A 16,719-nucleotide genomic window follows, 5' to 3' on the forward strand; every position below is an offset into this window, starting at 1 on the left:
ATAGTTATTTTCCAAAACTTTGTCTAAAACAATGTTTGATAAGATGCTTGGTGTTGAGAAGGATAGAAAAGTAATTAAAAATTTTGTACCATGATCGCTATTGAATTCCTTCGTATTTATTTCATACATTTTACATATTATGTTCAAGAATCGATTATAATATTTTTTGTTGACTAAGGAAGCCATGTATTTGAAATTGCTTGTAGGACAGAACCCCACTTATCTAAACACACGACCCTGTTTCCTCTTACGACGGCAGCGCACGCTCTTGTACTGATAAGACACATCTTTAACAGCTATTTCCACGGAAACTATAGAAGCAATTGAGATGGGGCTGCTTTTAAAAACTAATTCAATTCATTGTGAACATTTTTCTCGCTTTCGTCCCCCATCTATCTTTAATAGAAAAATTTTTTTCCGCGGGTCAACTTTTTGATGTTTCAGTTTGTGAGAAAATGCATTTCAATATATTAAAAAAATTATTTAAGTGAAACCTGTACAGTTTTTGTCTTAACATTTGTTCGGTGGCGCACTAAGGCATTAATTTACTAATAAAAAAAATCTGAATGAAATACACACGTAGGTTTTCTTTTTTTGATGTGAAACATATCGGAATACTTCAAAACAGTTCGCAGCGAATAAGTTATGTTTTTTAATTTTTTCGGACACTTAAAATATTGTTAAGTATTCAAAATAAGCATTGCCTGATGCGTATTTTGATTCTATACAATATGAAAAAAAGCTTGGTCCAAATATTAAAATTTTAAATTTCGTTTGATATTTGGCAACAACGCACGAAGAAACAAGGACAGTGCTAACGGCAATCGGCGTGTGTTAGAGAGAGAGAGAATGCGTCCATTTACTTCCACACTGCAATCTAAGAGTGGGATGCTCTATACCCCGCCCCACCCACTAAGATCGGGCTTCGCCTTCGATGCTTGCCTGCTGTATTCCGTGACGAACTTTCCATTGCGAAAACCACCCTTCTGAAGTTTTGAAGTCCGTCTTTCCATGTAAATCTTTATGAAACTTTACAGCTTGAGCCTTCAAAATAGGTCCTGACAATGGTACACCTTCACTTCGTTTGATTAAAAAACACCTGTAAATGCATTCATCCAGTTCACTGTCTTTACCTAACTTGATTGTTTTTCTTTGCAACCCTACATCACTTTCAATAACATCCACAAAATTTCTCAGTTTCTGTTCCTTTTTCATCCACCCTCTGATTGTACCTTCTGGGATACCGCACTCACGTGATATGCTCGCTTTCGTCTCACCTTTTTTCACACGCTCAATGATTTTCAGTTTATCTGCTATAGAATGAGTTTTTCGTTTCTGTGACATCCTACCAAGCGCTAACAAGACTGACTGTAAAAACACGGCTTCAATAACGCACGGTCAACAATGACTTGTCTCCGCTTGTCAACAAACGTGATCACGAGAAGTGTGCAGACGGGAAATGAGTGAACTACTCAAGGTCACCAGACTTCCCCCCTTTCGGCTTACTCATAGCCCCTCTCATCACTAGCGCTTATATTCCACCCCTCCCGTCTACCCGGGTGTCTTGGTCGCATATTCTCGGCTTGCCTCTCCCCTCCCAGCACTTGCCGTCAACCAAGCCTATCCAACATCAATCCCCAGCCGAGTCACGTTGGATAATGTCGCTGGACGGTGGGCTTTATCGGGTCCCCTGTCCGATACTTCATTTGTGAGATAAAGCGACGTTAAGAACTAGTGTTTCAGAAATTAACACTGGGCTGGATTGGACCATAATTTGAAAACCCTACAAGATAGAGGAATAATGTACGGAGATATCTTGTTTAGAATTTCACTGCGGACATTTTCTACGCCTATGCTTTTTTCTGTCCGATGCTTAGTTTGTGAGTTACAACGCAAAATTATCCTAATCTGCTGTCAACCATTTATTCCATTATTATTCATTTCTGATTGGGGGACATGGTTTGACCTGCGATATACCCGATTCCGCGATCAATCGGGGCGCGATATACCGGGAGTTTACTGTATCTTCACTTCCTTAACTGTCAGATGAAACATTAAATATTGTATAACTAATCTTAAACTCACAAATTTTTCAAACCAATGATCCAGAACCAAACTCGAGCTGGGAACAGAGTTATGAATTGGCATCAGCCTCCGAATCAATTAAATGTCTGTATTCTGTCATCTCTAAAAATAATTAAAAAGAAGGAAAATTATTTAGTTCCTTCCTGACAGGTTTTCAACTGAGCTACAACTTCAACTTTATGTAAACTGGTGTGAACACAGCAAATTATCTGCCATTTAAGTGCACTGCCCACTTGGCAAAATAATAACTCTACTTCCCTCCACCCACCCCAAGCCTAATTTAAAATGTTGAGTGTAGTAAAAATGGCATTCTTTATAAACATCATATCAACATTTAAACAGGATGTTCAAGAAAATTCAATAGAAAGAAAAAAATAAACAAAAAACCTAAAAATTCTCGAATTTTTAGTGCACTTCTGAGACCACTATCTAAAATTTGTGTGATTTTTGAAGCTTTATATTTATAGTGACTCTTCAACAATTTGTATCTTTAGCTGACTGTACAGTGTTTATTATGACTTTGTTTAAAAACCATTAGTAAATTTCAAGACCCTTTCTACATTTGTGGCATTTAAGAAGTTATGTGTGTTCATCATGATATCATTATATCTATCCTACAATATTACTGAGTTATAGGCAAGGACCCCAGAAAATGGTAAATAAAACTGGCTCATTTCGGTGTAAAAAAATGACAAAAGTGGTGTAAAATTTTGGTGAGATATAATTAAATTAAAATTTAAATTGGCAAATGAAATTGATTTAGCTTCAAATTTTTTAAAATTTTAATACTAAACATAAAATGCACTCAGTTGGAAAACACTAAAAACTAAATCAATATTACGCAGTCCACAGAATATTATTTTTAAATACATTTACCCTCGAATGAAAGCACATGCCTACTTTGTAAATATTTGTCACATAGGCAAACAATAGCAAAGAAAACTAAGGCTGCAGTAACAAATTTACAAATTAAGTGAAAATTACATAAAAATATAGTCAGTTCTTGAAACAATTTTCTACAAAAAGATATGTCTTTGAACACATGCTCTCAACAGACGAGCTTTCTGCCAAAACTACTGAGTCAGGAGGATTTCTATGTTGCTGGGTTTTAAATTCACTCTTAAGTCTGAGAATATGTGTCCATATGCAGAGAATGCCCGTTCACTGTTTGCATTTGATGGCGGTATGGAAAGCACTGAGAGAGAACAGTTAACAAAGTTTTTGTGGCCATTTTGTAAAGCCAATAAAACAGCTCCAACATCTACAGGCTTCATGTCCCTCAAAAGTTCTGAAATATGAGTCTGGAAGGTCAAGTATCCTTCCAAGAATTCTTGCTTCGAAAGTGTTTAGAGGACAGGGATTTTCCTCACAGCAGGATATAAACTGTCATTAACAACATTACTGGTCACATGTCTTGGATTGAATAACATTCCCACATGCAAAACAAACTCTCTAGCTGTGTCTTGCTCCATCAAAGTCTGTAGTTTCTTGTGGCAATTCAAACCTACACGAGTAAGAGTACTACGAAAATAATGCTGCTTTAACGATGTAGAAAGCTTGGTTACATCTGAGTTTGTTCTATCTCCTAGACATCCTTTACTTACAAGTAAATACTTCTCCATAATGTTGGTCAGTGTTGTGTGTACTTTGTGGACCAGTGCATAAGTTGTGACATAAATACAGTATCAGAACTTAACAATCAGCCACGTTTATACATTCGTGAGTACACGTTTTTCCCCTCGTGCATTTTAGATTGTCTCCTGCTATAATTACTCGGACTTTTACACGCCTAGGCTTAAATTATTACATGTTTAGAAATAAAAGCAACTTTTCATGTTATAAAATATGTATATTTTGCGATTTAAAATGCAGACTATAAGCGTTATGTTTTTCACGATGTTTTTAGGCCTACTAGCTAATCTTATCTACTCTTAAAGTACCCACGGTATTTTCTGGTTGTTAATGGTTGTTACGTGACGTAAACAGTGGGATGGATTCGATTTTTGAGACGTAATTTGCGTGAAAGTATTGTATTGGACTAAATGGGAACTAAACAGGACCTGAAGAATATAGTGCAAATAACGGGAAAACGTAAATAACAGTAACGTAAATAAGGGGTTTCGCTGTACCATTATTTAATCCACATTCAGATCCATCTAGTGGTGCTTACGAAACTACACACGATAGAAGTTTGCTTACTTTTTTTACATCTTTATCTAAGGAACGGAACTTTAATATTATTGTTGACGTGCCACAGACGACTGTCCAGCTCCCGCACATAATAAACTTGTTTTTGGGAGTTATATGTGTTATTAGTGCGACGTTAATATTACATTTAACAAGCGTTTTCCACAGGATTTCGTGTAAAAATTGGCCAATTTCGCGAAAATTTGGAATTAATGAATTTTTTGCATTTTCCTTGGAAATAAGTGAATTTCGCGGTTAATTTCGCATCGCGAAAAAATAGGGTCTCTATCTATTAATATTGTTATTTGCAACAATGTTTTATAACTTTTTTTGCTTTTAGATTTCCTAGTGCATAATTTTCTGCCCTATCTTGATTTACTGAAAAATAAAACTTTCTGTGAAAACCAAACTGCCATATGAATACTGTGGTACCAGTTACCAGGGTGTAAAAAAATACTAATTTCGGGACTTTTTTATTTTAACCTTTTAATAATAATTTTCTTACATGTTTTGTACCACTGGGCCACTTTTTATTCATAATAAGGAAAAATTAAACATAATACGAAACAGATCTACTATTTGCAGAAATGTGCCGATTTTTAGGTTAGAAACTAGAAAGCTAAAATCTTTCCAGGGAAAATTAGCACAAGATTTAAGTAGACTGTTTCAAACTATTTATATTTAATGCATAATGTGCGAATACAGAGCGAAGTTAGCAAAGGCTGCTGGAAAGCAAAGTTTTGTGATCACCAGCACTATCGAGACAACAAGGACGACCACGATGCTCGGGCACACACCTGATGTTGCTGTTGACGAGGTACTCCGGCGGCACGGGGAACTCTATGTCCTGCGGCCGGCAGGGGTTCTCCGCCCACGGCCCAGCGAACGTGGGGTAGAGGTTCTCCGGCGAGTTGAGGTTGAGGCCGAGGGCCGTCAGGTCCTGGCCCAGCGCCAGGGACACAAGGTTCGGGTCCGTCTCCGCCGCCCGGATGAACGTCAGCAGGCCGACCATGCCGAACTGGTCCTTTACCATGCTGCCCGGTATGTTGGTCACCTTGCCTGGGCAGAACCGAGCCACCACGCTTCAGCCGTTACAGTTCTCCAAGACCATTACACTAAGAGAAATGATAAAGTTTAATTTTGGTAAAATTGTCAGCAGTGCAATGCACTACAACCTCAGCCACAGCACTATAAGAGTTATAAATAAAACTGTAGTACCTGAGTTATACTTTCTCTCAAAGCAACACAGAAAAAAAGAAGGAAAAAAGGAGGGGGGGGATGTGGCCATTTACAGTAGTAGACTTAAGACTTGTAGGCTTCAGCCACATCTGTACGTAGCTTATCACTAGACCTGTACGAATATCAGTTTTTAGTTCAAATCGAATACGAAAATTAAATTATCCGCGAATATGAATATCAAATTCGAATAGTAAGAATGAGAATTATAATCCCACAAAATTATTATTTTTTTACATCATGTAACAACTTCTCGAAAATTAGACAAATAATACTAAAGTGAAAGGAGGTATGTTAAGTTAATTCAGCCACAATAATAATAGGGATATCTTCTTTTTTTTTTTTAAATTATGCAGCTAAGCTAAGCTAAGCTAAGCTAACCTAACCAACCTTTCATTTCAGTTCCTACTCGCCTATTTTCCACAACCTGCTACTCTACCTACATTTTGATTTAGAAAATACATTGCCATCTATAAATAATAATAATAATATTTATAATAATAATAATAATAATCTTTCTTCATATGCTGTATTCCTAAATTAAAGATTGAATGAGCTCATATTTATATTTAAACTTTTAAACCCTAGTTATTTATGAGTTTTCATAGTTACTGGAAGTCAGGTAAATTGTATTTTAGTTACGCAGTATTATAAATACAATTTTTGCTAATTTCATCTGGAATCTTAAACCATTATTTACGTTTTTTCTAGGGATGTGCGAATCCTTGATTTTCAGTTCAGTTCGAATCCCTGGCAATATTTGAGATACGAATCTGATTCCGAATACTAAGCACAGAATAATTAAAAATAACTGATTAATTTAAAAATTTGTGTTCTCTTTTTTTCTAACTGTAACTATTGGCAATTATTTTTACACTGAGATTGAAATATTTATAATTATGTAAACTTAATTAATAATAAACACTTTAAAACATGAAAACCAAAACATATTCGATTCTCCAACTCAATCGTAATAAACTGCACGCCACGGTCTGGCAAATTAATATTTTTCTCCTTGGTGAGACCAGTCCGCTTAGTGGAGCTTGCAGCGGCTAGCAAAATAAAGGCGCTAACAACAGTTTTGTTCTTAACTTCGTCAATGGATAGAGATGCCTTGAATTTTAAACGCACCATCGTTTGATGCGTTTGTCATGTCTTTAATTTTCGTTTCTTTGTGCTGTATGCGTTCCTATACCATTCATCCGATTGCGATGAAATTTTGGTGATTTGTTATGCGCATGCCCATGAAGGTTACTGAGACGGTATAGCTATTTTTCAATAGTTGGAGCACGAATCGTGTCAAAAAATGTGTTTATTTCATTTTATATAGCGGCACTTTGTCGGTTTTTGTTGTATAAGTGCGCACGCATGACACAATTTATTTAAATATAAAATATAGACAGAGATAGAGTGATATATATATATATATATATATATATATATATATATATATATAGAGTGAGATAGAGACGGAGATATAAGTTGAGATAGAGCGAGGTATAGAGAATGAAATGGGTTAGATAAAGAGATATACCTATAGATGTATAGAACTATATATAGAGACTTATATATAGAAGATATAGAGATAGTGGGAAGTATATATGTAGATATAGAGATAAATAGAGATAGATACATAGATGTATATAGATTTAGATAGAGATAAATATATATAGAGAGATGGATAGATGATTTGTATACTGTATGTGGAACTACTTCAAACATATCACAAAACAAAACTGAATGAGGCATTGCAATGCAGGCCGAGCATTAGCTAGATAATGGAATCTTTTCAATATTAGTAATCTCTTATTTTTCAGCTTTTTTCTATATTGCTTTATAAAGTCTAAATTACATACAGACCAGGTAAATAACTATAAACTGGCAGAACAACGTCTGTCGGGATCCGAAAGTGATATAAATTAATTTTCACACTTGACATTCAAATTAAGAAGACAATTACTAACTACATCTGATTTCGAAAAAGGTCCCCTTCACCCTGTGTTCAGCCAGGGCAACGCCGGGTATTGCAGCTAGTGCTATTGTAAAAAACCTCCAAGCATATGCCTGAAGTTACTATTGGAAACCATGAAAACTAGAAACAGGATGGCCAGAAGGAATTCAAACCCGGGTTATCTGGAACGCGTCCAGTGTCTCACTCACTCCCTCAGGACTAAAATGAACCTTATGTTCTGTGGCAGTTCAGTTTGTAGGGTTCCCCCCAAAAGGTTACACACAAAGACCCACGGCATCCAGACCACCAATATTATAGTGGCCTGAAAACCACTTGGGTATTGAGCCTACAGATGGTAGTTTTCCAAAAAAGTATTTTTTGGAAAATTTTCAGGCAATTCACTATAAAATTTTCCTATAAGTTGTACTACTACAGAAACACATAAAAAAATTATTCTTTTTTTATAAAAACAGAATTAAATAAATAAAATATACATTTTGTCTATCTTTACCACCTAATGTCTCACTACATTTGAGAGTTGGGTAGAAATCATGCTGCCTTCAATCAACTAACAGTTCAAAACAGTACTTACCAATCTGCAGAAAATAATTTATTGTATATGTAATTTAAACTGTTTTAAATTTTTTATATCTATGTTGGCAATTAAATAAAAAAAAAAAACAAGAAAATTTTCTGCAAAAATTACCGTATTAGTCCGAAAATAGGCCGACCTTTTTTTGCCAGTTTTGTCAACCTTGAAATCTAGGGTCAACCTATAATGGGGTACTAGCCAAAATAGTATAATTAAACACATACATTTCAAGGAGAATCACTTATGGCATAAAAATGTTATCAGATATACAATTCATTGACCTAAAATTACGCCGTACTTAGTGGAATTAGTAATTTTTCCAACTTATAAATTTAGTAAACACTCTTAACCCCAATAACGTATCATATTTTAAGTTAAGTACACAGATGTGGTCACTTGTAGCACATAGCTTTTAAAAGCTCGGTCTGGTTATTTTTGAACTCTATTTAACAGGCTGTGGTAATTTTATTTGCTTGTAAAATGTGGTATTTACAGTAAACAATTATTAAAAACAGCAATTTAGCCGTAAGGTTATTTACCGTAGTATGCTTTATTTACTCTTCTACCACAGGAAAATCAAAATAGGTTAATGGCACCAGTGTTGGCAACTTGTAGTTGCGACATGAATAAAAAAATACCGGTACATACCAACAGTTACAAGAACAATAAAACCTATTTGCAATATTGGCTGTTTTATGGGTGATTCATACACGTTTTACATAAAACCATTATGGGTTTTTTTACGTCAAAATTAAACGTACCGGTAAATGTTTTTAAGTCACAATTTCTATGAACTTAGAAAATGTAGCCATTGCCGTATAAAATGTTGGCACCACTACAAAAGAATGTGAAGATAAACGGAAAAGTAAGAATAACACATTTTGTCAGTTCAATAAATACTAACTTAGTTGTAGTGTTACTGTGGTAATATGCTGCTGATAATCATTTTAGTTAGTTAAAATTTATTTTTCCCTGATTTTGAGTGTGCTGTAGAAGGGGTCGGCCTATTTTCGGACCAATACGGTACGTGATTATATTTTCACTGGAAAATTTCCCAAATGGAAAACTTACAACTCTACTCAGTGCTCATTGTTTTTAGTTGTACGAGTGTGTTTGGTCTAGCTTACTGCCCTTGGCAAGTGCCACATTTTAGAGAACATGAGTATTCCCATCTTGAACAATATGATCATGCGATGTTCCACTACAATTTTTGTTTTTGGCCAAAAAAAAGTTTCCTGTCTGTCCACATCCACTTTACTCTCCAGATTTAGCAAAATGAGACTTTTGGCTCTCCCCAAAAATAAAAACAGTGTTTAACAGAAAACATTTTTACACCATTTTCGACACTGAGTGGACCACGTTGAGCAGCTGAAGGCTGTTCCGAAAAAACTCCCATTAATGCTTCTAATCAAGGAATCAACAATGGGATTGCGCAACACTAGCCAATGAGAATATATTGAAAGAGATTAGTCCAAATTAGATGTAAGCTTATTACTTTGATCGTAATAAAATTATTCACCATATTTTATGATCACACCTAGTAAGTAAAGTGAAATCCCAAATCCCTAAAAAATGTGACTGCTCAGATACAGAAGACGAGAGGACTCACCATCGGGGGATGTCTGGATGCCCCTCTTGGACGCCTGGGACTTCTCGGCCCCGGGCGCCCGATTGGCGGGAGGGGCCTCCTGCCCAAGGTCGGGAACGCCCCCCGCACCCTTCTCCCCGGAGGGGAGGCTCCCCACCCCGCCAGGCGAGGGGCCCCCACCTCCTCCCCCCGCCCCTGCCGCAGCACCCTGGGTGCCGGGCAGGGCGGGGAAGTCCTCCGAGCTCATGGTGAACTCGCTTGACTCGGCCGTCGGCTGCTTCACCATGCCCACTGCAACAGCCGCGCAAAGGTTCCTCGCCTTCGACAAGCCGTCTGTATCGCCAAACAGTCCACACACACACACGCACAAAGGCGGCGTTAGCACACGCGTTAAGGGAGCTGCTAGCTGGGGGCACAAAGCAAACGTTAGTTCATGCTGTTACAAAACAATTCACTGCCATGCACAAACATCAGGCCTGTGCGAATACTTAAAAATAAAAAAAGAAGAAGAAATCAGAGTCTAACATCTTGTTGACATTAAATCAGTACAAAAATATTATTGACCTTGAAATCTCATTAACATCCAGGTAATTGAAGATGATGAGGGAGTGATAAGATTGGAATAAATGTCGATGGAATGACTGGATGCTGGAAACGGGAGTACCCTGAGAAAACTAACCCACTGCCACATTTCCCAATTGTAGGTTCAACCAGGAAGTCATTAAATTATGACGAGGGGTGACTAGATAGGAATGGAGCTCTAATAGAACTAATGGGTAGCAAAGGCAACTGGAACAGCCCGAAAAAATTAATATCTAGGGTCGGCCCCGCCAGGAATCAAACTCGGATTATCTGGTACGAGGCAAGTGATCCGACCACTCTGCCATTCTGGCCCCAAACACTAAAACAAATAGTTTCTTATTCATATTAAATTTCTTAATGTCATACGTAATTTGAAATGACGAATACAAGATTGCTTTCATAGAGAGGCTTTAGTATATAACCTTGTACAAGTATCAAAATTGAGTTAGAGGCTAGGTCTCACATTCTATGTTGGGTATTTTATTTTCTTGTTATTACTATTGATTAAGAAGTTTTTCCTGTGAAGTCATGAAGGTTTGGTAACCAAAATTTTTTTACCAGATAAAATATTTAATAAAAATTATTTTTGAATTGTGAAGTTCACTCATGTGTTCATAATCATGAACAACTTGCATGACTTTTGACCGCTGTTAATGGTATTTAGTAAAAATCTTTTGGAAATTTTTCAATCAAAACAAAAAATTCAATATGTTGAATTGAAAGTAAAAGCTATCAAATAATAATTGTAAGAACCAAATAAAATAACCAATATGGTGTAGATCAAGTAATTAACAGTAATTTTTGTACTACAACAAATTAGTGAATCCTGGTTTCAATACATCAATGGGCTTGATAAAACTATCTATAAGTAGAGCCAAGATTTTATGGTGTTATGAAAAAGGACTTTTCGTCATTAAGAATTGTGGATTTCGTCTTTATCGTCATAAAAAATTAAAACACATGTAATAACATGTACACACCTAGCAGAGCTGCCTTGATCAAATGCTTCAATAATTCGTGGTTAGAGACTTAAAATATGCACATTAAACAATACTATGTTGAGAGTACATAAAAAATTAACAACTAAAATATTCAGTATTCTTATGCAGGTAAGTACTGTTCCTGAGTTCAGGAGAGAGTCTATATTAATTAAAATAGAAACTACAGTTAAACTTTTGTTCTATAAATGCAATATAATTAAGCTCAGGAAAAAGCCACCATTGTCAGCAGTTCAGCATTCTCTGGTTTTAGAGATCTTCTTCTGTCACTTACAACTACAGAATACTTAGAAAAAGATCTTTCTGAGTCCACATTCGTTGCAGGTATCCATATTAACTTTAAAGCAGCAGCTGCAAATTCAGTATAATCTGCTTTCATTTTACATAGTATGTCCACCATGTCTATGTAGTTCACATGCGGTTTCTTCTGCTCTTGGGAAACCAGGTTTTGGAGTGTTATGTAGCCAGTCGCTACAGAGGTCTTCTGCACCTTGCAAAGGAAAGGTAGGTTCCCAATATGTTTCTGGAATTCTTTTTCCTCCACACGAATGTTTCCTACATTTTGAGGATTCATTAGAGCGCTGATTCCCAGAAATAGTTGACGAGATGGATCAGTGTTCACCAGATCAATCAGTTTTATAAGACTGAGTTTAGCTGTGTTCTTGAACTGCTCTTTAAGGGCTGCAGAGTTGACAGTTTTCATTTCAGCCAAAATGTCTTCAACATTTTCAGGAAATATTCCCTTAGCCAAGACATCAAGAGTAGTTTGCAGTTTACTCAATTTTGTGCACAACTGATGAGCAGTAGGATACTTTGTTCCTTCAAGAAAATTAATTAGCTCTACAAAGGTGTTACAGTTTTGAGCCACAAATGTAAGAGTGGCCTCAAGACATTGTAACTCTTCCTTCTGGAGTCCCTTGATATATTTAACACCAGAGTTATCTTCGCTAAGCTGCTCAAAGAATTCCACAATGTCGTGCAGATGGAGTGCGAGGTATGATACAGATTCAAACCATGTGTTCCAACGTGTAACAACTGGCATGGGGAATAACTTGACCAGAGCCTTGTTTTCTCCATGTTTCTGGAGAAGAAATTGAAGGTATGCATGCCTCCTCTTTCTGGTGTTAAGAAAGGCCATCTTTACCTTACAAACGAAGAGGTTCAGTTATTCCAAGTTGTTTTGCCAGATCTGCCCAACAATGTTTACTTTATGGGCCCAACATTGTATGTGGTACATGTGGTCACCAAATACACCTTCAAGGGTGCCAGCAGATTTTGTCATGTACCTGGCACTATCTGTAACATACGCAATTATGTTTTCTTCCTTGACTTCATATTTGGAGCATACATCAATCACTGCCCGAGAACAACAAACAGCATTTGCTGCATCAAGGACACAAGAAGCCCCTAAGATAACATCTTGTTCAGCACCTGGTTTCAGAATTTTAAACAAGATGTTGAAAACACAATTATTACTCTTGTCAGTGGTTTCATCTGCGAGTATGACCACATCTTGCCCCAAGAGCTGCTGCTTGATTTCCACTTCTTTTTTCTCTCTAAGTAGGGGAATGTACTTTTTCCTCATCCAATCCACTGTTGGAAGATCACCAGCACCACTTACATGCTTCTGCATCCATGCAGTCAGCTTGCTGTTGTCAAGTTTCTCAAGAGGAATACCTGCAGCTACAAAGGCTTCAACAGTTTCGAGAACAAAATCTTCCTTTTGTTTTTTTGCGCATATTTGCGCCACTCCTGCTTCTGGGATAGAAAGCTGTCGTTTCAAAGTGCATGGGGATCGTTTAGCTTTTACATGTTTGTCGCTAATTATGTGCTTGTTTACCGTGTCCTTACGTTCATGCTCCAAATGGCAATTACAATATTTACAGAAAAGTATTTTTCCGTCACTGACATATAATCCCTCATTCTTAAACTCGTCAGCACGTGATGCCGCAGTAGCTTTATTTTTCGGCATGATTAAGAAATTTAGCTTTCATTTATGCACGTCATTTGTAAACAAAGCCCGGAGGTACCAAAAACTAGTATTTACTGAAATTGTAGTGAAAAAATAAACCGCGGGAAGCCTACTTTTTACAGGCGAGAGAGCCATATACTCAACCCGAAGTAAAAGGTTAGGTTATGTCAGGTCAGTGAAATAAATGTTTTTATTTATTTTCCGGGAGGGTTGGGTAGGTAAGCGTTATTTAAAATATTTAATGACCGTAAAATAAATAAATCCTTGCAATATGGTGCTTTTTCATTAGCGATCGGAAAACTTTGATTACGTTACGATTTTGGCTCTCTCGCCTGTGAAGTGTGAAATGACAATGAAGGCTTCACGGTAAACTGCTTATTCAACAAGCACACAAAATTGCGTTACAGTGAAATTTCATTAAACATCAAGTGATCATTAAATATCAATGTTCGCTTTTATTTTATTTTCATACGTATTTATTTAATGAATGCAGTTTTTGTTCACGTGTATTTTTCAAAGGATACAGCAAACAAGGCGCTGAGATTTTTCACGTTGTTGTGTTTGTTAACTTGTTAATTTTAGTTTACGATCGTCAGTTGTTAATATTGCGTGATCTCTAGTGGCTAGATGCGTTTAAAAACCCTAACCTAACTCCGATAACGATCTTTTTTTGTTCGTGAAATCGTCAATTTTTGTAATATCTTGTAATTTTTTAAGATGAATAATTAACGCATTAAATAACCACCACACTGCAGTTGGATGACGACCATTTCTTCTACAAACAGATACGGAATTTTTGTCAATCAACCAATAGTCGGTAGTTAACGATTTAAATCAATATTGAGGTGTTTATTTGTGGTTAGAAAACATTTCACATTTTTCGCGGTTTGGGATGAATTTCGCGTGAAAATTCGCGATTTCGCATAAAACCATATAATCTTGGCTCTATCTATAAGTTATTTAAACTCAGCACAGTGAACAGCAGAATGGTTGAAGTTACGTCTGACAATTTTTCGACTAGTTGAAAACAAGACAAAAAACAACAACAAAGAAGCATTTTATATCTTTTAATGTTATTTACTAGTATTTATAACAATTAAAGTGAAATATCCAAAGCAGTTTTATGAAAGCATACAGATACTATGGTTCAAATAAGACATTAAAATTAGAACTGGCGGGAACCTGGTTTTTCGGGGGGAAAAAATGAGAATTTATCTTCCCCAAAATGAATGTTGGGCAGGAAATTAATTATTCCTATTTCCAGATTTTACTCTGGTAGTACACATGTCCACGTGACAAAATTTTCAAGAAAGCACTGCATTAAACAGTAAGCACATGTATGTGATTGAGAATGCACCATTTTTAGCAGTTCAAACCTAAAACTATTAATGGCGGCATCAAAACATTCAGAATAGATTTGAAAGTACAGATATGAACTAAAGGCATTGCTATTTCACAAATTAGATTTGTGAAAATTACCTATCTCCATTAATTCATAACCACTAGATTTGGGCATCCATAATAAACACGACATAAATTTTCTTTTGCATAAGTATGAAAAATTTTGAAAGTTGTAACATCAAATAATTCCTAATCCTGTCCCGTTTCCCACAGATATTTTTTTCCTTATCCAAATTTCCCTACCCTGCCCAGCTCTAATCACCAATTTTTTTTTAAAAAAACTTGAAAGCCCAAATTAATATTACAGAGTATTTAATATTTATATTCAAATTTTAAGTAAAAACACATAATTTTCGCACAGGCCTAAAAAACAATATACAATGAAAAATCAAACCATAAAAAAGTGTCAAACAAAGGAAAGATAAGAGAGAAAAAATTTTATTTCAGTAGGAATAAATAATAAAAATTCTACGTAATTTTTTTTGCAATTTTTTTTATAAAAAATACAATAATGTAAAAAGTTACATTACTAAATAAACATGCAAATATTAAACAAAACAAAAAATTATATTTGGCAACAAAAAACATTTATTATACATTTAAGTCTACTGATTATTGAATTGTTTCAATTTTAATGTGCACAGGCTTTTAGGTGATGTGAAATGTTTAGATGAATTAACATCTTTAATGACACTTAGCAAAACACAAAACACAATAATAAGGCAAATTTATGCAAAAATTCACACAGTATGTTAGAGTCAAACAAACAATCAATCGAAACACTACCACATTCAACACATCTAGATGTGTTGGAATAATGTGGTAATCTTATGAGTGCAGATGTAAGTACTGGTTATCACTGAGATGAGCAAAAACAGAATTGTGAGTTGGCCTAACAAGCAGCATTCAACAGAACTATGACTATCTATGAGAAAGTTCTGCGTCACCAGGGTGTCCAGAATTACATACTTGGTAAACCAATACATACACCTATCCCTCACTTGGCACGTCTTCAGATTACACGGATTCATTTAGCGCGATGTGAATTTTACTGCCCCAGTCTTGAATAGCACGTCTGTAAACTTCAGTTAGCACAAAATCTCGACCGGAAAAAAAAGTCGAGCACGACGCCACAAAGTCTGTTTCAACTTCTGTAAACAACACATGTGCCATGGGATACAGTTAGCCAAAAAAAGGGGGGAAGATATGCCCGCGCAGGTCTGTCTACACTATCGGCTGTTGTACAAACATCAGCTATGACAAGTTAAATTGCGGCTATGGAGTGTAAAAGACCAAATGTTTTTACGTCCGCGCATATGCCGCCGTGCCGTACCATTGTCGCCTGGCCACAAACCGTGCCGTGAACTCAGTCTAGCCAGTGGCAGGGAATTCACTCAAACAAAAGTAACGTTTGCCTATTCAGCTGCCGGTAACTGTACGTGCTTGATCACTCAAAATACACTGTGTTCAAGTATTTGAGACAAAACTAGAAGTATTACGGCACGCAGATTGTCATGAATGCAACGCTTCTGTTGATCGCACTTTAGTTTTAAGCAAGTCAACTGTGCGCACAATCGTATGAAATAAGGACTCTTACCAAAAGTTTATATAAGTCTGATGCTGTTGCTTGTACTAGCGGGAATATACATATTTGACATTAGATACCGGAACAGAAATGAACAGATGATTCACGTGGAAAAGATTGTTAAATGAATGTTGCAATGAAAAAAATAATCATTGACCTGACAGGATTGGTGTGAACCAGGTGGTGATACGCGAATAAGAACTTTAATTTTTGAAAAAATTTAAATGTTACTATCCGGAGTGTAATATCGGTTTCACTGTCAGTAAATGACGGTTTGGAAAGGTACGCGACATGAGTTGAAGGTCATGTCCGGGCGGGCTAGTCAGCCAGCCGACTGATGATAAAGTACATAACCACGTATAAGATCCCGTTTCACGGTGTCGTATTTGTTATACAAAGTGCGATGGGAGGAATATAAAGACAAATGGTGTGACATATTTATAGTTAAGTGTTATCAATGCATTTATATTACGTAAAGTATATTTTCCTACACAATTTTGGAACACATTAAATAAATTATCCTTGCTATTTATGGAAACTAA

At 36.2% G+C, this 16,719-nt stretch overlaps 1 protein-coding gene across 2 annotated transcripts in view; it reads right to left on the reverse strand.

Annotated features, from left to right (window-relative positions):
• The window catches only part of LOC134527642 (regulator of gene activity), a 56,037-nt gene that overhangs the window by 15,707 nt on the left and 23,611 nt on the right, over positions 1-16,719 (reverse strand). The window contains exons 4-5 of one of the 2 annotated variants that reach the window (XM_063360506.1): positions 9,661-9,930; positions 5,070-5,331 (exon numbers count right to left, since the gene is read on the reverse strand). In XM_063360506.1, coding sequence (XP_063216576.1) covers positions 5,070-5,331; positions 9,661-9,930 — 532 coding nt within the window. Of the gene's footprint in view, positions 1-5,069; positions 5,332-9,660; positions 9,973-16,719 lie in introns of both variants that reach the window. The other variant, XM_063360505.1, reaches the window with a different exon arrangement.

Source organism: Bacillus rossius, chromosome 1, assembly GCF_032445375.1.
Source record: "Bacillus rossius redtenbacheri isolate Brsri chromosome 1, Brsri_v3, whole genome shotgun sequence".
Lineage (NCBI taxonomy): Eukaryota > Metazoa > Arthropoda > Insecta > Phasmatodea > Bacillidae > Bacillus > Bacillus rossius.